This window comes from Ictidomys tridecemlineatus, chromosome 3 (assembly GCF_052094955.1).
Source record: "Ictidomys tridecemlineatus isolate mIctTri1 chromosome 3, mIctTri1.hap1, whole genome shotgun sequence".
Lineage (NCBI taxonomy): Eukaryota > Metazoa > Chordata > Mammalia > Rodentia > Sciuridae > Ictidomys > Ictidomys tridecemlineatus.
The window spans coordinates 140,595,626-140,617,037 of NC_135479.1; the positions used below are offsets into that span (position 1 = coordinate 140,595,626).

Sequence of the window (21,412 nt, forward strand, 5' to 3'; positions counted from 1 at the left end):
AACCCCAGGTATGGCAGAAAGGAGGTGAAACACCATCTCCCTTGGCCTCCCCAGCTGCAAGACTGTGGGGGTGAATATCACCATGGTAATGATGACATGAATCAGACTTTAGAGAGGCAAGATCATTGGGCAAGAAGGGCAGGAAGATTAGGTTGCTGATACCCCTGACCTGCCAGCTCTCAGCCTGCACCTGGCTGCATCCTGGAAACTATCCAGTCACACCTAGGCAGGTGGCCTGCCCCTCCTCCCTGGGTTGAGGAAGCAGGAAAAGGTGGTGGTGAGAGGCAGCGGGCAGGTCTGCTAGGCAGTGGTGATCAGCGCCCCAGCTAGGATGAGCTCTGTGAGGGGCCTGGTTCTGCCCCTTCTTTTCTTTTGCTGGGAGAATGGAGTCTTGGGAAGTTCTGCAGGTAAGGAGGGGAGAGGGGCTGTATGAGCTTCTTCCCCTGCAGTGTTCTGGGAGTGAATTTCAGTAGAAGCATTGGGAGTGGGTGAGGGTAGGCTCTTTCATGAGTTATAATTAACCAGAGGCTATATGGGAAGTGTGATTATTGTTGATAATGAATATACAAATGGCAGTGTGTGTCAGCCATCACTGTAAAAGGGTCTTTGTAAATTTGTCTTTATGAATGTGGCAGTGTACATGGGATGGTGGTGGGCGGGGGACAGAAGGTGTCAGCTGATGATAATTCTGTCTAAAGTTGAAGAATGTGACTTAAGAGTCGGACACTTTTGTTACTTAGCATAGATTTCCTTCAAAAATGTGGCTTTTGTGTGAAAAGCCTGACTGTCACAAAATTCTTGGACAGAAGAGGCTGGGCTTTTATGGTAGAAGAGAGTTAACACTAATCTGTCACTGACAGGCACTGTGCCAAGCTCACTAGATACATTTAAAAATAGACTTCTTAAAAAGCAATTTTAAGTTCATAGCCAAATTGAACACAGCAAACATTTCCCATATACCCCTGTGCCTATCATATACAAACTCCCCATTATCCACATCCCACGCCCACATTGACATGTAATCATCATACATTTTTTTCTTAGTCCTCAGAATAACCCTGTAAGATAGGTACTAGCCTTATTTCCACTGTCACCCTTTATTTTATTATTAATTAATTAATTATTCTGGTTTTGGGGCTTGAACCCAGGGGCACGCTACCACTAAGCTACATGCCTAGTCCTTTAATATATTTTTTTTGAGACAAAGACTCACTAAGTTGCTGAGAGTGAACTCAAACTTAGGATTGTCCTGCCTCAGCCTCCTAAATAGCTGGAATTACAGATTGTACCCCCATATCAGGCTCACCCTCACCCCTTTAAAAGCAAGGAGACTGAGGCTTACGGGGATTAAGTAATTTATTCACAGAGCCAGGAAGTAATGTCACATGTGCCTAACCACTGGACCACACTGACTCCCACATGCTCTCAGACCACCAGGTTTGTGCTACATATTCCACTTCACTTCATTTAATCCTTACATGAACCCCGTGAAGTATGTGCTCCGAGTCTCATTTTATGAATGAGAAAATGCAGGCTTGGAGCTGGGAGATGTGGCCAGGATCACGCAGCAGAGCAAGCAGAAGAAAGAGGACTCAGATCAGGTTCCAAAGTCTACCCTTTCCTCTCCATGTGCCTGGTTGAACAGAGTGGGAGAGTTGCAACATTCTAGAGCCCTGGAGAGATGAGTAGGTTTTGCTCTGTTCCGGAAAACAATGGCAGGAAAGAGGCTCAGGATGGGGCCTCCCCAACTCTGGAGATAAAGAGGCCTTGGGTTTGAGGGGGATGGGGAGGTTTCATAGCAGACATGACAACCCAAGCTTCCTGGAAACAGTAGACAATGTGCCAGTGGAGGTTGGGGGTCAGACTGCAAGACAGTCACCACCACTGAATGGGCATCTGGCTGTGTGGATTGGGCAGTAAGGCTCCGCTTCCTTTTCATGGGGACCAGCCAGGAGGCTCAGGGAAATAGCTCAGGCTTTAAATTGGAAGAAGAAAAATTTAAGACATCAGACTGGCAGTTCCTGTGTAAGCATCATTTCTGTGAGCAGCTGGGCTGAGTGGAATAGATAATGAGTGCATGTCCCCATGGTCCATCCAAAGTGCATGTGGGACACAATCTGAAATCCCCAGTATTAAGCCAGGCTGTGTACTTTCAGGTCACTCCTTAAGGGGACCCAATGGAGATGTTCCACACCTCTTGCAGGCTTCGGAATATCAGAGCTCTCCCATGCACCTCCTTCCTTGGTCTTGGTTGCTGTGGCATGGTGGGTGTTATGACCATCTTTCCCCCAGGTGAAGATATGAAGCCTGGGAGAAATCCATCTGGAGGACAGGCTAGCTACTAGGAGGCAGCTGGGATTTCAATCTGTATATCATCTGAGCAAATAAGTAGCAGTCTTGGGGCTGCAACACAGTCTCTTGACTCCTGCTCTGTCACTCACGGAGGTCCAAGGGAGGATGAGCCAAGGACCTGATACCCTGCTTCACCCACCACATGGAGAGTCTGCGCCTCTCCTTGCACTATGTTTGGGCTAGTGGATCTCAGTAAAGACATCTTAAAACATCAAAATGCCAAAAAAGGTTGTTTCTGTTTAGATTCTTTTCCTTCCAAGAGTAGGATTGCCAGATGAACCACAAGATAGTTGGTTAAATTTGAATTTCAGGTGATGAAATTTTTAAAGTATAAGTATGTTTAAAACATTTCATGAAAAATACTTATACTAAAAAATTATTCACTCTCTCATATAGTTAAAAAAGTTACTCATTGTTCATCTGAAATACAAATTCAAATTTAACTGTATATCTTATATTTTTACTTGCCGAATCTGGAAGAGCTACCCAAGAGCAGTGGGTTGCCTGGCCCACTCACACAGAGAGCCCTCCGCTTGAGTAGGCAGGAGAGGCACCTTTCTCAGGCCATAAAAGATACTGATACTGGCCAGATCTCCACTGCCATGACCTCAGAGGGCCCATGAATAGGCCTGCTGTTCTACAGGGAAGTTCTAGCAGCTTCTCTCTAAAACATTAAGCTTTGCCTCACTGGATTCCCTGTGACATGTGGAAGATGCTTGGCCCGTTGGCCCATTGCTTCTGTAGTTCTGGGGTTCCAACCCTGCAGTTCTCAGGTCCACCTTGGGAAGAGCCTTGGGCAGGGATGGGAAGTACTCTCCTCCCTTGCTGAAGACCCAGGGACTCTGCTGCTGTCCTTGCTTTTGAAAACAACATGCCCTACATTCACACAGGAGCTTCTTCTTCCCCAGTCCTCCCAGCTACCTTTATAGACAGAAACCACAAGTCTTTCTTGTATTTTAAGAAAATACTTCCAGCTAGATGTGGTAGCACATACCTGTGATCCAAGCAATTTGCTGAGGTGGAGGATCTCATGTTTGAGGCCATCCTCAGCTATTTAGCAAGGCCCTAAGCAACTTAGTGAGACTCTGTCTCAAAAAATAAAAAGAGATGGGCATGGTGGCACACGCCAATAATCCCAGAGCTGGATGTATAGCTCCATGGCAAAGCATTCCTGAGTTCAATACCCATTCAAAGAGAAAAAGAAAAGAAAATACTTCCATGGGGAAACACTTTTGGATGAGAAAATATTCATGGGAAAACGACTAGGATTCTTTCAGAAATTTCTGAGAGTCCTGCTCCCTGCTCTGTAGTTGTTGGCTCCTGTAGATTTCTGCCTACTTTGTCCATCTTTGAAGGTAGATCCTGGCCACGCACCATGCCTCTGATGGCCAAAGATCAATAATCAGCTCAGATACTAGGGCTTGCTGGCCTCAGGTGTGTCATCAGGGCTTCAGAAGCCACTGGTCAGGGTAACCCCAGCTCCATGATTCCCTCATGGGACTGGGCTCCCCAGTACTGCCTCCTTCTTCCTCATTACATAGATGGAAAATGAGGTAACAATTACTCCACCTCTCCTGGCAGTGTCCAGGGCATACACATAAGAGCTTGTCTGAAGCCGGTCTGTTGAGACTCAAGGTTCACAAGGTTGGTCTTCCTCAACACAGGCCCCAGCACCAGTAGAACAGTCCCTTTGGTGACATCAAACAACAGAGTAGTGCCTACTATGACTCAGGGTGTCAGGACAAGCTCAGAAGAAGGCTTCCAGACCCTTGACCTCACTGAGACTTCAACACAAAGCCATGTTTCTTTGAAAACTCAAACCCTGAGCACCAAGACACTTTCCAAGAACTTAATCCCAGTTGGCACCACTTCAAAGGTAGAAATCAGGGAGGCCCAGACCATGTCCCCTGCCATGGAAACCAACACCCTCACAAAAGTAAGAGCTTCCAATTTCAGGGCTGTGGTCACCTCCCCTGTGGAGACTTCTGTCATGAGCAGCAGCCCCACAGGCACTGGAACCACCACAGCTGAGAGAAGTGCAGGCAGTGGTCCCACAGAAGCCATCTTTGATACCCTTTGTACAGATGACAGCTCAGAAGAGACAAAGAGGATGGTGGCTGGCAGCTGGACATCGACCCAAATCTCCCCAGAAGCTGAGAGCTTGTCCTCAGAGAGCAGTTCCTCTGCAGACAGCTCAGTCTCCGTCAATACCACCTCACACATCCTGTCACCTGACGCGGCAACTAGGCCCAAGGCCTTAGTGGCATATAGCATAACTCACATTGAGTTCACCAGGGGCAGCGTCATGAAGATAGAAACAGTTGCCACCATCTCTGGGACCTCAGAGATAGAATATAGCCCCACAGGAGTGCAGGCCGAGCCCACCTCTGAGACATCAGCTCTGTCCACCTCCACTGAGGCCAAGTCACACATCCCCAAGATCACAGCCTCTGCTGAGACCTTGTCAACAGCCAGCACCTCAGAGTCAGCCTCCCCTGACTCCACCCCCGAGGCCCCACTGCCCACCAGTGGCACCACAGAGAGAGAAACAGCAGCAGCCCAGACCCCCACCCCCACCCCCAGTGGAACCTTGGTGGCAGGTGGCACCAGCCCCTGGGAGGAAACCTCAGCCCTCTCTGCTGGGACAACACGCCACTTGGAGGTCTCAGGACCTGGTACATGCTCCACGGACGCTGGGTCAATGGTGGGCACAGTGACTTCTTCTGCTGGGCCCAGAGCCTCCGTCTACAGCTCCTCAGAGGCAGCCACCATCCAGGTCTCCACCCCCTCAGAGACTTTTGCCACAGAGGGCACAACCACGGGGTCCTTCCCCACCAGCAGGAGCCCTCTGCCTTCTGCCCATCCCTCTATAGCCAGTAGCAGCCAAGAGACACACTTCACCTTCAGCAAGGCCACAGCCCCACCAGAGTCCCCAACAGCCACTCCCACCACTGCTCAGACAAGGCAGACCACAGAAGTCCCTGCAGGTAAGTGACTTCCCCATGTGATCCTTGGGATTGGGGGCTCCGGGTCTCTGGATGCCTGCATGCTTCAGGAGGTAGGAGGAAGGACGGGTGGGTGGGGGGCTATGCTGACCTCTCACCAGTGTGGCCTCTTTATGGTCTCCTAGTGGTCCTGGCTCTGCCTTAACAAGCTGAGCAAACCTGGCCCAGTCCCTCTCCCTCTCTGAGCCTCAGTTTCCCCACCCGTAGCAATCAGGGATTGCACTGGAGGAGCACTGGGGGCCTTTCCAGCTCCAACCTTCCCTGAAGTGAAGTGCTGAGTAACTACAGTGCATGTGGCAAGTTCCCAGCTCTTGTTTAACAGACCTGGTCCTCAGCCTTTGACAGCCTCTGGTCCAGCTTTAGCCACAGAAAGGGGAAGGCTGTGGGTATCTGAGCAGCTGGAACCCTGTGAAAGTGGGGCCTGCTGGATGTGCCATAGAGAGTGTCCTGAAATATTAACAAATGACAGTGGGGTGAGGGTGTGGGAGGTCTCAGAGATACAACTCTGTGACAACATGTAATTCTCAGGGAGCAGTCACGTTCAGAGGCTGCTGGGTGAATCCAGTTCCTGGTCAGCCTGCAGCCTCTAGCTCCACTCTTTGGCACTCTGTCCTGTGCCTCTGATCATAACCACTTTAAGGAATACCTTTTGTATGCTACTCAGGGGTGACCTACACATATTTCATGCCCAGTAGGCTCTGGCACCAGCAGTGTCCTCTCTGTCGTCAGGAGGGGTGCTTGAAGCTTTGCATTTGCCTCTAATGTGTCCTCCAAACAAGGTTGGGAGCTGGGCGACATTACCCACCTCACAGGCGAGACAACAGGTTTTTAGACGTAGTTAAATTGTCCTAGGAATAAGGCAGGGGGCTTCAGATGAGAGTCAGTGTGACTCCCAAACTTAGGTCTTCCCATTGTGCTTCTAGTTTTATAAGCTTAATTTACTAATATATTTTCCTTACTGTTTGCTGATTAGATAATACATTCACATAACACAAATCCCAAGATATAAAGGGGAGGCCAGAGAGTAAAGTAAGAGGATCGCAGTGTGTACATGTATTTATATACTCCTCTTTTACCTAAGTGGAGCCTATGGTAAACTCAAATTTCTCTTCCTCCTCCTCCTCCTCCTCCTCCTCCTCCTCCTCCTCCTCTTCTTCCTCCCTCTCTCCTTTCTCTCTCTCTCTCTCTCTCTCTCTCTCTCTCTCTCTCTCTGTGTGTGTGTGTGGTAAGAGCACCTGACATGAGATCTCCCTTCAGCAGATTTTTAGTGCACAGTATGGTATTGTTCCCGCAGGCACACTGTGCAGCAGATTTCTAGAACTTACAACTGGCAAAACTAAAATTTTCTTCCCATTGAATAGCAACTCCCATTTCCCACCCCCAGTGAGCTGTTCTTTTTTATGACTGCTCAATATTCCATTTTGCTTTCTCATTATTTATTTAGCTAACACTCTGTGGGCCACCACCCCTGGGACCTTGGACTCAAACTACAGCCCCACAGGAGTGCAGGCCATGTCCACCTCTGAGACATCAGTTCTGTCCACCTCCACTGAGGCCAAATCACATGTCTCCAGGACCACAGCCTCTGCTGAGACCTGGTCAACAGCCAGCGCCTCAGAGTCAGCCTCCCCTGACTCCACCCCAGAGGCCCCAGTGCCCACCAGTGGCACCACAGAGAGAGAAACAGCAGCAGCCCAGACCCCCACCCCCACCCCCAGTGGAACCTTGGTGGCAGGTGGCACCAGCCCCTGGGAGGAAACCTCAGCCCTCTCTGCTGGGACAACACGCCACTTGGAGGTCTCGGGACCTGGTACACGCTCCACGGACGCTGGGTCAACGGTGGGCACAGTGACTTCCTCTGCTGGGCCCAGAGCCTCCGTCTACAGCTCCTCAGAGGCAGCCACCATCCAGGTCTCCACCCCCTCAGAGACTTTTGCCACAGAGGGCACAACCACGGGGTCCTTCCCCACCAGCAGGAGCCCTCTGCCTTCTGCCCATCCCTCTATAGCCAGTAGCAGCCAAGAGACACACTTCACCTTCAGCAAGGCCACAGCCCCACCAGAGTCCCCAACAGCCACTCCCACCACTGCTCAGACAAGGCAGACCACAGAAGTCCCTGCAGGTAAGTGACTTCCCTGTGTGATCCTTGGGATTGGGGGCTCGGGGTCTCTGGGATGCCTGCATGCTTCAGGAGGTGGGAGGAAGGACGGGTGGGTGGGGGGCTCTGCTGACCCCTCACCAATGTGGCCTCTTTATGGTCCTGGCTCTGCCTTAACAAGCTGAGCAAACCTGGCCCAGTCCCTCTCCCTCTCTGAGCCTCAGTTTCCCCACCCGTAGCAATCAGGATTGCACTGGAGGAGCACTGGGGGCTTTCCAGCTCCAACCTTCCCTGAAGTGAGTGCTGAGTAACTACGGTGCATGTGGCAAGGTCCTAGCTCTTGTTTAAAAGATGTGGTCCTCAGCCTTTGAGAGCCTCTGGTCCAGCCTTAGCCACTCAGAGGGAAGGCTGTGGGGGTCACAGTCAATATTGCTCTCTGAGCAGCTGCGACGCTGTGAACTGGGGCCTGCTGGATGTACTTGCTGGGCTCTGTCCCATAGAGAGTAATGAAATATTGATAAATGACAGTGGGGTGAGAGTGTGGGAGGTCTCAGGGTACATGTCTGTGACAACGTCTAATTCTTGGGGAGCAGTCACGTTCAGAGGCTGCTTGGTTGACCCAGTTCCTGGTCAGCCTGCAGCCTCCAGCTCTGCTCTCTGTCATTCTGTCCTTGTGTTTCAACTCTGAGTATCCTTAGCTTGCCCTAACTTTCTGGGCAGGTGACAAGACATATTAATCACAAACACTTTAAGGAATACCTTTTGTGTGCTACTCAGGGGTGACTTTCACACCTGTAGGCATTGGCACCAGAGTGACCTCTCTGCTGTGAGGAGGAGTGCTCGAAGCTTTGCATTTGCCATTGCCTCTAATGTGTCCTCCCAAACAACATCCAGAGCTGGGAATTGTCGCCCCATCTGACAGTGACAATTTAAAGACAGTAACTAAATTGTCCTAGAAATATGGCAATGGGATTCAAATGAGTGTTTATTTCATTCCAAAGCTTTTAGCCTTTATGCTGTACTTCTATTTTATAAGCTGGCCTTAATATATTTTTATTTATAATACTTTTCTTTATTTTTGTTGATTAGATAATACATTCACATTATTTAAAATCCTCAAAGTACCAAAGACCTCTAGGCCAGGGGGTAAAGTGAGAGACTCAGCAAATACAGCTCCTCTTTTTGGCAACCAGAGCCTATGTGGCAGTCTCTCTGTGATAAAGCTATGCTTTTTTTCATCCCTCAAGGGAAGAAAAATGTTTTATTCATATTTGTGATTTCATACTGTGTCTCTGTGATTTGAATCTCTTATTTTGTTTTTATTGTGGTAGGAACATTTAACATGAGATTGACCCTCAACAGATTTTGTTGTTGTTTATTTTTTAAGGGAGAATGGTTCTACTTACATCCTGGATTGATTAACCAGTATCATTGCGCATTCTTATCATTAAGCAGAAATTGAAGAAAGTACTCTTCTCATGTTTTTTTTTTCCCTTTTAAAATTAGATCTCTAAACGATTTTGATGAAAGGAGATACACAATCCTAAATAAATGTAAATAAATCTAATTTCTTTTTTGATATTTTTTTTCTTATTTTGGTATTAGGGATTGAACCCAAAGGTGCTTTACCACTGAGGTACATCCCCAGCTCCCTTTTCTATTTTTATTTATTTATTTAGTGTGTGCGTGTGTGAGTGCGTGTGTGTGTGTGTGTGCGCGCACGCGCTTGGGATTGAACCCAGGGCCTTGTGCATGTGAGGCAAGCACTCTATCAACTGAGCTTATTCCCAGCCTCCCAGGCCCCTTTTCTTAAAATATATTTTATTTTTATTTTTGAGACAGCTAAGGTGCTAAGGGTCTCACTAAGTAGCTGAGGCTGCTCTGTAGCTTGCAATCCTCCTGCCTCCACCTCCCAAGTTGCTGGGATGATAGGTGTGCCCCACCATGTCTGGCAATAAAGTCAAATTTCTATATATCAAAGGTAACATATAGCTAGAGACATCATAAAGATTAAAAGGAAATAAAAAACGGAACACATTAATGACTTTAAAGATCAATATACTTAAAGTTGAAATCCAATGTGATGTTTATTTTTAAAAACTCTAAATACACATAAGAAAGATCAGTAGAGGACAGGGAACAGGGAAGGGAGAGGAAGGGAAAGTACTGTAGACTGAATTATATTCCATGACTGTATGATTAAGTCAAAATGAACTCATATTTATGCATGACAATAGACACTAATTTTAAAAAATTTTAAATAAAAAGTCAATATAGGGCTGGAGTTGTAGCTCAGTGGTAGAGCACTGTCCTTGCACATGTGAGACAATGTAGATTAAAATCTACAAATTTTAGTTGTAGATGGATACAATACACAATACCTTTATTTTATTTATTTATTTTTATGTGGTACTGAGGACTGAACCCAGTGCCTCATATGTGTAAGGCAAGCACTTCGCCACTGAACTATAATCCTAGCCCTAAAAATATATTTTTTGAAGTCAATATAGATAATCATTCAATATGTGGAAAATGCATTACCAAGTTAGATGACAAAGGATTTAAAAAATACTGAGATGCTGTGTTACTCAGCTTTCCATCACTATACTTGAGATAATCAACTAGTTTTTAAATTAATTAATTAATTTTCCAGTGGAATGCATTTTGACATATAGTACACAAATGGAGCACAACTTCTCATTCCTCTGGCTGTACATGGTTCAGAGTCACACCACTAGTGTAATCATACATGTATATAGAGTAATAATGTCTGTCTCTTTCTACTGTCCTTCCAATCTCCACAATCCCTCTCCTGACTCCCCTTTCCACAAACCAAAGTTCCTTCATTCTTCCCTATGCCCCTGCCCCACTATGGTTCAGCATCTGCTTATTAGAGAAAACGTTCAGCTTTTGCTTTTTTTGGGATTGGCTTATTTCACTTAGCATGATAGTTTCTAATTCCATCCATTTACCTGCAAATGCCATAATTTCATTCTTCTTTAATACTGAATAATATTCCATTGTGCATATGTAGCACATTTTCTTTATCCATTCCTCTGTTGAAGGGCATCTAGGTTGGTTCCATAGTTTAGCTATTGTGAATTGAGCTCTATAAACATTGATGTGGCTTCATCACTGTAGTGTGCTGATTTTAAGTCCTTTGGGCATAATCCAAGGAGTGAGATAGCTGGGTCAAATGATGGTTCCATTCAAAGTTTTCTGAGGTATCTTCATACTGCTTTCCATAGTGGTTGCACCAATTTGTAGTCCCACAAACAATGTATGAGTGTACCTTTTCCCCTACATCCTTGTCAACACTTAGTATTGCTTGTATTCTTGATAATTGCCATTTTGACTGGAGTGAGATGAAATCTTAGAGTAGTTTTGATTTGCATTTCTCTAATTACTAGAGATGATTTGAACATCTTTTCATGTTTGTTGATTGATTGTATTTCTTCTTCTGTAAAGTGTCTGTTCAGTTCCTTAGGCCATTTATTGATTGGGTTATTTGGTGTTAATTTTTTTCAGTTCTTTATATGTCCTGGAGATTAGTGCTCTGTCTGAGGTGTGTGTGGTAAAGATTTTTTTCCCATTGTGTAGGTTCTCTCATCACATTATTGATTGTTTCCTTTTCTGAAAAGAAGCTTTTTAGTTTGAATCCATCCAATTTATCGATTCTTGATTTTACTTCTTGTGCTTTAGGAGTCTTGTTCAGGAAGTCAGGTTCTAAGCTGACATGATTAAGATTTGGGCCTACTTTTTCTTCTATTAGGCACAGGGTCTCTGTTCTAGTGTCATCTCTGACTTGAAGTAATCCTTGCTACCTATATTAACTCACCTCTCTTTCCTAGTGGTGAGAGAGGTGAGTTAAAGTCCCTCAGTATTATTGTGTTGTGGTCTATTTGATTCTTGAAATTGAGAAGGGTTTGTTTGATGTACACAGTTGCCCCATTGTTTGGGGCATAGATGTTTATGATTGTTATGTCTCATTGATGTATGATTCCCTTAAGCAGTAAGAAATGACCATCTTTATCCCTTCTAACTATCTTTGGTTTGACACCTAGTTTATTTGATATGAGGGTGGAAATCCTTGCTTGTTTACGCAGTCCATGTGAGTGGTATGTTTTTTCCCAACCTTCAGTCTGTGGATGTCTTTTCCTATGAGATGAGTCTCTTGAAGTCAGCCTATTGTTGGGGCTTTTATTTATTTTTTTAATCCAATCTGCCAGTCTATGTCTTTTAATTGATGAGTTTGGGCAATTAACTTTCAGGGTTATCATTGAAATGTGGTTTGTATTTCTGGCCATTTTGGTTTATTTTTGGTTTTTAACTTGACTTGGTTTCTCCTTTGATTGGCTTTTCTTTAGCATAGTTCCTCCCTTTGCTGATTTTCATTGTTGTTTTTCATTTCCTCGCCATGGAATATTTTGCTGAGAATGTTCTGTAGTACAGGCTTTCTTGTAAATTCCTTTAACTTTTGTTTGTCACGGAAGGTTTTTATTTTGTCATCAAATCTGAAGCTTATTTTTTCTGAATATAAGATTCTTTGTTAGCGTCCATTTTCTTGCAGAGCTTGGTATATGTTGTTCAAGGATCTCCTAGGTTTGAGGGTCTGGGTTGAGAAATCTGCTGCGATCTGAATTGGAATCCCCCTGTATGTAATCTGAAACTTTTCTCTTCTGACTTTAAAATTCTATCCTTATTCTGTATGCAAAGCATTTTTATTATAATGTGTCTTGGTGTGAACCTGTTGTAGTTTTGTACATTTGGTGGCCTGTAAGCTTCTTGCATTTGATTTTCCAATCCATTCTTCATGTTTGGGAAATATTCTGATATTATTGATATTATTATTTCTGAGATTGTGCATTCCTTTGGTTTGTATCTCTTGGCATTCCTCTATCCAGATAATTCTTAGATTTGGTCTTTTCATTTTATTCCATAATTCTTGAACATTCTGTTCATGGTTTCTTATCATCTTCATTGTGTGGTCTACTTTATTTTCCAGATTATAAATTTTGTCTTCATTGCCTGAGGTTCTGTCTTCCATGTGATCTAGTCTGTTGGTGTTGCTTTCTATTAAATTATTTTATTTGGTTTATTGTTTCCTTCATTTCAAGTATTTGTGTGTGTGTTTTTTTTTCAGAGTCTCTCTCTCTGACTTGAAGTAATCCTTGCTACCTGTATTTGCTTTCTTATCTCTTTGTTGGAGTGATCAATTGTTGCCTGTATTTGCTTTCTTATATCAGTCTATGCTTCGAAGATCACTTTAATTATGTACATTCTGAACTCCTTCTCTGACATTTCATCTACTGTGCTGTCAATGGATTCTGTTATTGGAGCATCTTGGTTTGTTTGGAGCATTTTATTCCCTTGCTTTTTCATGTTGTTCATGTGTCTTCCTTTCTAGCAGTGCAGATCTGAGATATTACAATTTCTATACTATAATTTGTGGTGTCTCTGCAGGTTACCAGTATCTCGCCTCTGGTGTACCCAGGCCTGCAGGGGCCTTGGTGATGGTCTTCCCAGTCCTGTTTTTTGTCTCTACACATGGCTGGGACAGCCATGTGTTGGTAGATGGGGGTCTCAGTGTGTTCTCCTCCTCCACTTGTGCAGGGTGGGTCTCCTCTTCTGTGTCATGGGCCAGAGTCAGTCAGCTCCACCTCCTCTGTGTTTCAGGCAGGAGTCAGTCTGACGAGATAATAGACTTATAAGGAGAAAAGGCTGATTTTGGCTCTAAGTTTTGGAGGTTTCAGTCCATGATCAGTTAGTTAAGCCTATTGCTTTTGGGTTTGTGGTAAGACAACACATTATGATGTGTGTGACAGGAAAAGACAGCATCCCTCAGGACAAGGGAGCAGAAGAGAGGAAGAGGAAGGGGCTGCAATCCAACAACTGTCTTCAAGGGCAACCCCCATGAACTAAGGTTCTCCCACAAGCCTCCACTGCCTGGAGCCTAAACCTGTAATACAGAGACCTCTGGGGGACACTTATATAAACCACAACATAAGCAACCCACACATGAGGTGTTTGAGAAATTGTTAGACAAATTTTCAAGATTGTGAAATAGAAATTCCCATGCACTGTAGTAAAGAAAGAAATGGTCAATCAAGTAAGTCCAAAGGTACGCACCTGGGGCTTGTGATACATTAAAGGTCACCATTAGTTTTTGTAAAGTCTCCTTATTGCAGTATGTTTCTTCAGCCTTGGACCTGAGGATTTTATTGGTTTCAGAGGTCTCAGTCCATTAATGACCAGCTCCATTGCTCTGGGCCCCAAAAAGAGGCAGAACATCAGGGTGGAAGAGTTTAAAGGAGGAAAGTAACTCAGGATGAGGCAATCAGGAAGCAGAGGGACCCTCAGCAATTTTTAAGTGCACAGTACAGAATTGTTCACGCAGGCACACTGTGCAGCAGACTTCTGGAACTTACAACTGGCAAAACTAAAATTTTGTCCCCATTGAATAGCAATTCCCATTTCCCCCACCCCCCCAAATTGTTTTATTTCATAACTGCTGAATATTCCATTTTGCTTTCTCATTATTTATTTAGCTAACACTCTGTGGGCCACCACCCCTGGGACCTTGGACTCAGACTATAGCCCCACAGGAGTGCAGGCCGTGTCCACCTCTGAGACATCAGCTCTGTCCGCCTCCACTGAGGCCAAGTCACACATCCCCAAGATCACAGCCTCTGCTGAGACCTTGTCAACAGCCAGCGCCTCAGAGTCAGCCTCCCCTGACTCCACCCCTGAGACCCCACTGCCCACCAGTGGCACCACAGAGAGAGAAACAGCAGCAGCCCAGACCCCCACCCCCACCCCCAGTGGAACCTTGGTGGCAGGTGGCACCAGCCCCTGGGAGGAAACCTCAGCCCTCTCTGCTGGGACAACACGCCACTTGGAGGTCTCGGGACCTGGTACACGCTCCACGGACGCTGGGTCAATGGTGGGCACAGTGACTTCCTCTGTTGGGCCCAGAGCCTCCGTCTACAGCTCCTCAGAGGCAGCCACCATCCAGGTCTCCACCCCCTCAGAGACTTTTGCCACAGAGGGCACAACCACGGGGTCCTTCCCCACCAGCAGGAGCCCTCTGCCTTCTGCCCATCCCTCTATAGCCAGTAGCAGCCAAGAGACACACTTCACCTTCAGCAAGGCCACAGCCCCACCAGAGTCCCCAACAGCCACTCCCACCACTGCTCAGACAAGGCAGACCACAGAAATCCCTGCAGGTAAGTGACTTCCCCGTGTGATCCTTGGGATTGGGGGCTCAGGGTCTCTGGATGCCTGCATGCTTCAGGAGGTGGGAGGAAGGACGGGTGGGTGGGGGGCTCTGCTGACCTCTCACCAGTGTGACCTCTTCATGGTCTTCTAGTGCTTTTGCCAAAGTCAGCCCTGAGCAGAGTTAGGGGATGTATGGAAAGTGTGTGGGCTGCATGTCTGGAGATGTGGCCTGAGATCCTCACTCTACCTTAACAAGCTGAGCGAACTTGGCCTGTACCTCTCCCTCTCTGAGCCTCAGTTTCCCCACCCGTAGCAATCAGGATTGCACTGGAGGAGCACTGGGGGCCTTTCCGGCTCCAGCCTTCCATGAAGTGAGTGCTGAGTAACTACGGTGCATGTGGCAAGGTCCCAGCTTTTGTTTAAAAGACCTGTCCTCGACCTCTGAAAGCCTCTTGTTCAGCCTTAGCCACACAAAGGGGAGGTTGTGGGGGTCAGAGCCAATTATTGCTCTCTGAGCAGCTGCGACCCTGTGAAAGTGGGGCCCTCTGGATGTACTTGTGGGGCGCTGTGCCATAGAGAGTGTCCTGAAATATTAACAAATGACAGTGGGGTGAGGGTGTGGGAAGTCGAGCTACAACTCTGTGACACCGTCTAATTCTCGGGGAGCAGTCACGTTCAGGGGCTGCTGGGTGAATCCAGTTCCTGGTCAGCCTGCAGCCTCCAGCTCCACTCTCTGGCACTCTGTCCTGTGCCTCTGATCACAACCACTTAACACCTTTTGTATGCTACTCAGGGGTGACCTACACATATTTCATGCCCAGTAGGCACTGGCACCAGCAGTGTCCTCTCTGTCGTCAGGAGGGGTGCTTGAAGCTTTTCATTTGCCTCTAATGTGTCCTCTCAAACAATGTTGGGAGCTGGGCGACATTACCCATCTCACAGGCGAGGAAACAGGTTTTAAGATGTAGTTAAATTGTCCTAGAAATATGGGAGGGGGCTTCAGATGAGAGTCAGTGTGACTCCCAAACTTAGGTCTTCCCATTGTGCTTCTAGTTTTATAAGCTTAATTTACTAATATATTTTCCCTTATTGTTTGTTGATTAGATAATACATTCACATAACACAAGTCCTAAGATACAAAGGGGAGGCCAGAGAGTAAAGTAAGAGGTTCTCTGTAAAGGAATAATGATAAAGACAGTAGATACAGAGTTAAGTCCCTCAGAGTCAGGAAACTGGCAGAGTGACTTTTGTCCTAGTCGCCATGTTTATTTATATTTATAGGTTACATTAGGTGATTAGTACCATACCTATATTATTGTTTAGAGTATCAGTAAGGTTCTTTATTCTGCAGTTACATTTCATAGTTACAATATGCAATGTTAAGAGCTTGGTGAAGTCCAAGAATGTCCATTGTCTGAAATTACTGTAGGCAGGCAGCTCCTGGAGCATGGGATCTTGGTGAAACATTGTAGTTATCTAGCAAACAAGTTCTTCTATTCCCAGGAGCTATGTGCCTGCAATCAAGGTCAAGGCTTGATGAGACTCTAACACAGAGGCTTCTCAGGACAGTGCCATACCAGCTAGACATTGCACATATATTAGCTGTATTACTAGATCCTAAGAGAGATTGCAGGGCATTCTAAGGGTGAGAAACATGGTGCCTGTTATCCCCCAGAGTTTTCTTACCTAGGGGAACACTTCCCTGTACATTTCCACAGTCAGAATCCCTACATCTACCCTTTTTTGTTTTTTATGGCCTTTTTTTTTTGAGAATTTTAATATTTATTTTTTAGTTTTCGGTGGACACAACATGTTTGTATGTGGTGCTGAGGATCGAACCCGGGCCACATGCATGCCAAGCGAGCGGGCTACCACTTGAGCCACATCCCCAGCCCCTTTTATAGCCTTTTTGATGAATAATATTTGTTTTCTCTTAAATGTCAGAGGGAGTAGAAAATTGTGTAAACATTGGCAACAGCAAGCACAACATAATAATCCCAATATTAGTAAATATCCACTTATGAATAATTGTTTGACCCATATAAAGTTGGGTAACCACTAAGTTAGCCGATCCAATAAGTATAGACCTCCATCATCTTGTCGGATCTTTATAATGATATCTTCAAGGTAGTCTAACTCCTTTGAGATAGAATTACTATTATCATTTAAATTGAAGCAACATATATTATTAAGCTCCTAACATCCTTTATGATGTGATAATAGCAAATAATTAATTGTGGCCCAATTGTCAAGTACAGCTTGCTGATGTTGTTTTTGTTCTTCATTAAGCATATTAATTGCCATAGAGGTATGATTAATATTTTTAACCATACACAGTTCAGTTTTATAATGGTATTGTAAGCCTCGACAGCCAGTCCAGGGATACTCACTAAGGAAAATGTCAAAGTGTCAAATGTTGCCTTAGAGAGAAGGCTCACTGAATCCTCACAGTTTTTATCAAGAGGAATAGACCTTATGTGGATGCATTGTGCGGGATGGTGGCCTATTAAATCCTGGGAAGATGGTAAGAACACAGTTAATCTGCTAAGACAACAATGGGTACCATGAGACATTTTGCAGGTATATAACAATTTTAGCCAAGCGAACCCAGATATTATAATGGGTTTTAAAAGTCAAGGAGTCTGACTGTACTGAATTTTCATAGCTGTGGCACAACAACAGATCAACATTATTGTTAAGACCAAAGCATTTACAGAGTTTTGTGTGAGTATAGTAATCAAAGTAGCAACTAAGTTTTCTGGAGTACATTTTAACCCAATTTGAGCCAACTGCTCTTGAGCTGAGGCTGTTAATGATTTTATATTCCCCAAGTCACTGGAAGTCTAGTATCTTGGGATCCTCTTTCAGTGTATCTTTTCTTTCGAGGAGAGTGATAATTGTCCTCTTGTTTGGTGGGACTCTCCTCATCAAGGATCAAATGAAACTTGGGGATCAGGTTGTGAAGTCCTTGATGTCCAATCATAATTGATAGTTCTCACACACTGAGCTGGACTCCAAACTGGACCTGTTGGTGTAAGCATAGCAGCCTATCCTTTTCCCCATGTGATCAGAGACGTAGGGTCTTGTCGTCCTGGGTCTGATGGAAACTTAGATATTACATAAATTTTTGGTAATGGCCGTTTAAGAATAAAATGTCTATCCAAAGCAGATGATCAATTGTGAGGTTCATTTTGTATTGCATGTTGAGTGCATTAACTATAAAATAAAGAGATACTTAAAGCATTATTAATATGAGAGAGGCTAGATTTTCCCTTGGTTTTGTTTTAAAAGGCAAGTTTTAAGAGTGTGATGTGCTGTTTAACTAAAGACTGTCTGGTAGGATTATGAGGATGTTTATGATTTAAAATTATATTTTATTGATTTCAAAATTGTGTAAAAGTATGAGATACATATGTAGGGGCATTATCCATTTTTAAACGAGTCAGGTGGCAAAACAAAGTAATAAATGAGAAATGTAAGTAGATACCTTATTAGACCTTTGGGCACTAGCTCAAATGAACCCAGAATGAGTATGAATAAAAACCTGAAGAAAGGAGTTAGGATGAAAAGGAGGGACATGGGTAACATCCATTTGTCAAAGTGTATTAGAATGTAGGCCTCATGGATTTACAGATTTTCACATGGGGTCCTGAAAGGTGAGAACAGTTGTTGACTATAGCATGAACCTGCTGAGAAGAGATGGAAAACATTTTTATGATGAAAAAAATCCATGGGATTTTACAGCATCTGAAAATAAAGGACAAAGGGATTTTATAGCTTTACCTGTGTGAGCATTACTTTCTGTCAAAGGTCAGGAATTTTGGTGCGGCTGTGTATATGAGCAAGGAAGATGGGATTTATGACACTGCAGAAGAGTTTCAAGGGTTAAAAAAAAGAGATAGTAAATTGGAATCCAAATGAGGAGAAAACACAGCTACAGAAATATGAGGAGTTAGTTTAGCTATATATTGAGAATTTGTAATAACATTTAAAGTAGTAGAAAACAATTTTAGCATTAGGATAAAGGTGGCTAATTTAGTTTGCTGTGGAGAGAGTTGAGGCAGTGTATAATAGTTATTCCATTTTTCATGAATAAAAACAGATATTACTCCTCTTTATTTACTTTTATCTGTATACACCTTTAATCCATGTACAAGAGGGATGGTAGAAATTAAGAAAGAGGGATATAACTAAGGAACCTGATATAACAATGAGAATTGTCCATTATGAGGCATGTGAAAATCAATTGGTGTTAAAATATTTGTTAATACAATTTGATAGTAGAGGAAGAACTGTAAATATTGGAGATATAAAGGTTTTTTTATAAGTAAGTTTAAAAAATGAATGTTCATGTCTGTTAAGAATAAAATTTTAGTATGACCATCAGTAATTAATTGAGCATACATAACAGCAAAGAGGTAAAATATTACAGCCTGAAAAATGAGGACAATATAATTATTTTAATATATATACATATAATTTTTGGTTATAATAGTAACCACTGTTGTAAAACCATAAGGTGTTTTAACAAAAGCTATCAATGATAATGGCACATTTGATATTGAAAGTTGATCCACCATTATTGTTGATAATCCTTCTTAATTTTCTGTAAAGCCTGTTTTAAAGAAGGAGTTAAATTTAAAAAAAGAGGCAGCGTGCTGTTTTTTTAACAACTGGAAAAAATGAGAGAGATCTGCCGCAGTCTGGCTGGGCACAAAATCACGAGCCACTCACAGCCTTGTAGATTCAAACAGCAATTCTTTATTCCCAAACTCACACCAGCACTCTACACACGTTCTGGGGAAATCCACGTTCTGGGCCAAATTCCAAATACTCTGGGAGCGGACGTGCCTGAGGCAGCAGGATATGCCCTATTCCCAGCAGGGTACACTTTAAACCTGAAACCGCCCTAAACCCAAGGAGTAGGATACTCCCTATTTCCAGCAGGATACACCCTAAACCTGGATCCGCCCTAATCCAGTAGGATCCTCCTTAAACCCGGATCCACCCTGGTCTTTGAGCAGGGTCACCTTTCTCAAACATACATGCAATGTCACTGCAAATGTCCAAGGCGAGTCCATTTCCACGAGTCCTTCCTCTAAGCAACATGGGGTATGCTGGCAAGGAAATTGTCATACCTACTTGGTTAATGGCTCTCAGCATCTCCCCCCTTCTGATTAATTAAACAACAAGCAATGTGGCTTAAGCACCGTGCCTGGTAGGTTGTCCAATTCAACATATGGTTCTTACCCGTCATGGGAAAAACTGACCTCTAGGCGTCAGCCTCCTGTCTTAGGTTGATACCACTGCAATTGGATCATACCCATCACTGACTACCGGTCCAGCATACAGCCATATTTGGGATAGGCCTATGCACCAGTGAGTGGGTGAGGTTCTTGCCTCACCTCTGTTGGCCCCCAAATTTAGCCTTGGTGCCAGTGGGGGGGTGAGGTTCTTTGCCTCACCTCTGTTGGCCCCCAAATTTTAGACCATCACTAGCAGAAGGGAGGAGGATACAGAAATGCCACGACACCAAGCCAGTTGATGGCTCCTTTGGAAAAATTGCATCACTGGTGACACCATCAGCAAAGATATGCCAGCACTACCACAATTCGCTGCACCAAAAGATAGTTCACAATGCATACAAGTGATATATAGTCCAGGCAAGTTCTGCAAGCAGTTCAAAGCGGAGGAGTCTATCAATATGTCCATTTCCTCCCAAAGTAAATCGAGTCCTTGATTGAGCATTACTTGTTGAGTTATATTCATTGATGCATCAGTTTATACAGTTTACTGTGATAGCTACCATAGAAGCTGTAGTTTGGTTTTATCTTGGTTTTAACCGGCACTGGGATGGAGATGGGAATTCTGGCCATGATGCTAAAGAGATATTATCCTGAACAGAATTATTAAATATAATGAAAAGGAAAGGTGAAAGTAAACAAATAGATCTGTTAACCTCCTTTAAAAACAATCCTTACCTAATTTAAATTAGTAAACAAACAGATCTGTTAACCACCTTTAAAAACAATCCTTAACAGCTGTTTACCTAATTTAAATCAAACTATTTAAATCACGTGAATAAAAAAAAATAATTCTGATCCATTTTTTTATGAGCGCTCCTCATATATGATCTATGGATATACGCACACACAGACATACAACACAAACCAGAAGTGTGCACACATAACATACAACACATAAGACAATAGTAAAGGCCTTGTAGCTTTACCTAGGTGAAATCTCCATTGCAATGTTTAAAAACTCCACAGTCAAAAAATAAAACTGGGGCTGGGGATGTGGCTCAAGCGGCAGCGCGCTCGCCTGGCATGCGTGTGGCCTGGGTTCGATCCTCAGCACCACATACAAACAAAGATGTTGTGTCCGCCGAGAACTAAAAAATAAATATTAAAAAATTCTCTCTCTCTCTCTCTCTCTCTCTCTCTCTCTCTCTCTCTCTCTCCCTCCTCTCTCACTCTCTCTTTAAAAAAAAATAAAAAATAAAATAAATAAAACTGATCAGAAAAACATTAACTTAGGTTTGTATGAGCTCAAAAATAAAATAGAACTTTACGATTTGGGAAAAATGCAATAATAAAATAGATATTGAAAAAAGCACCCTGGTTAATCACTGTCGAAGATGTAAGAATAGCCAAGCTGGAGCTCTGGATATCAGCTGTTATGGATTTGAGTCAAATCATCTTCTTTTTGGTCTGTAGAAATTGCTTTGGTTAGTCCA

The 21,412-nt window shown here is 44.0% G+C and overlaps 1 protein-coding gene across 3 annotated transcripts in view; it reads left to right on the forward strand.

Annotated features, from left to right (window-relative positions):
* Positions 1-225: 225 nt before the first annotated feature.
* Positions 226-21,412, forward strand: part of Muc20 (mucin 20, cell surface associated) — a 36,442-nt gene continuing 15,255 nt past the window's right edge. For 2 of the 3 annotated variants that reach the window (XM_078043970.1, XM_078043969.1), the window contains exons 1-4: positions 226-407; positions 4,017-5,339; positions 6,802-7,479; positions 14,004-14,681. In XM_078043970.1, the coding sequence (XP_077900096.1) occupies positions 332-407; positions 4,017-5,339; positions 6,802-7,479; positions 14,004-14,681 (2,755 nt within the window). In that variant the 5' untranslated portion in view covers positions 226-331. The remainder of the gene's footprint in view (positions 408-4,016; positions 5,340-6,801; positions 7,480-14,003; positions 14,682-21,412) is intronic. The other variant, XM_078043971.1, reaches the window with a different exon arrangement.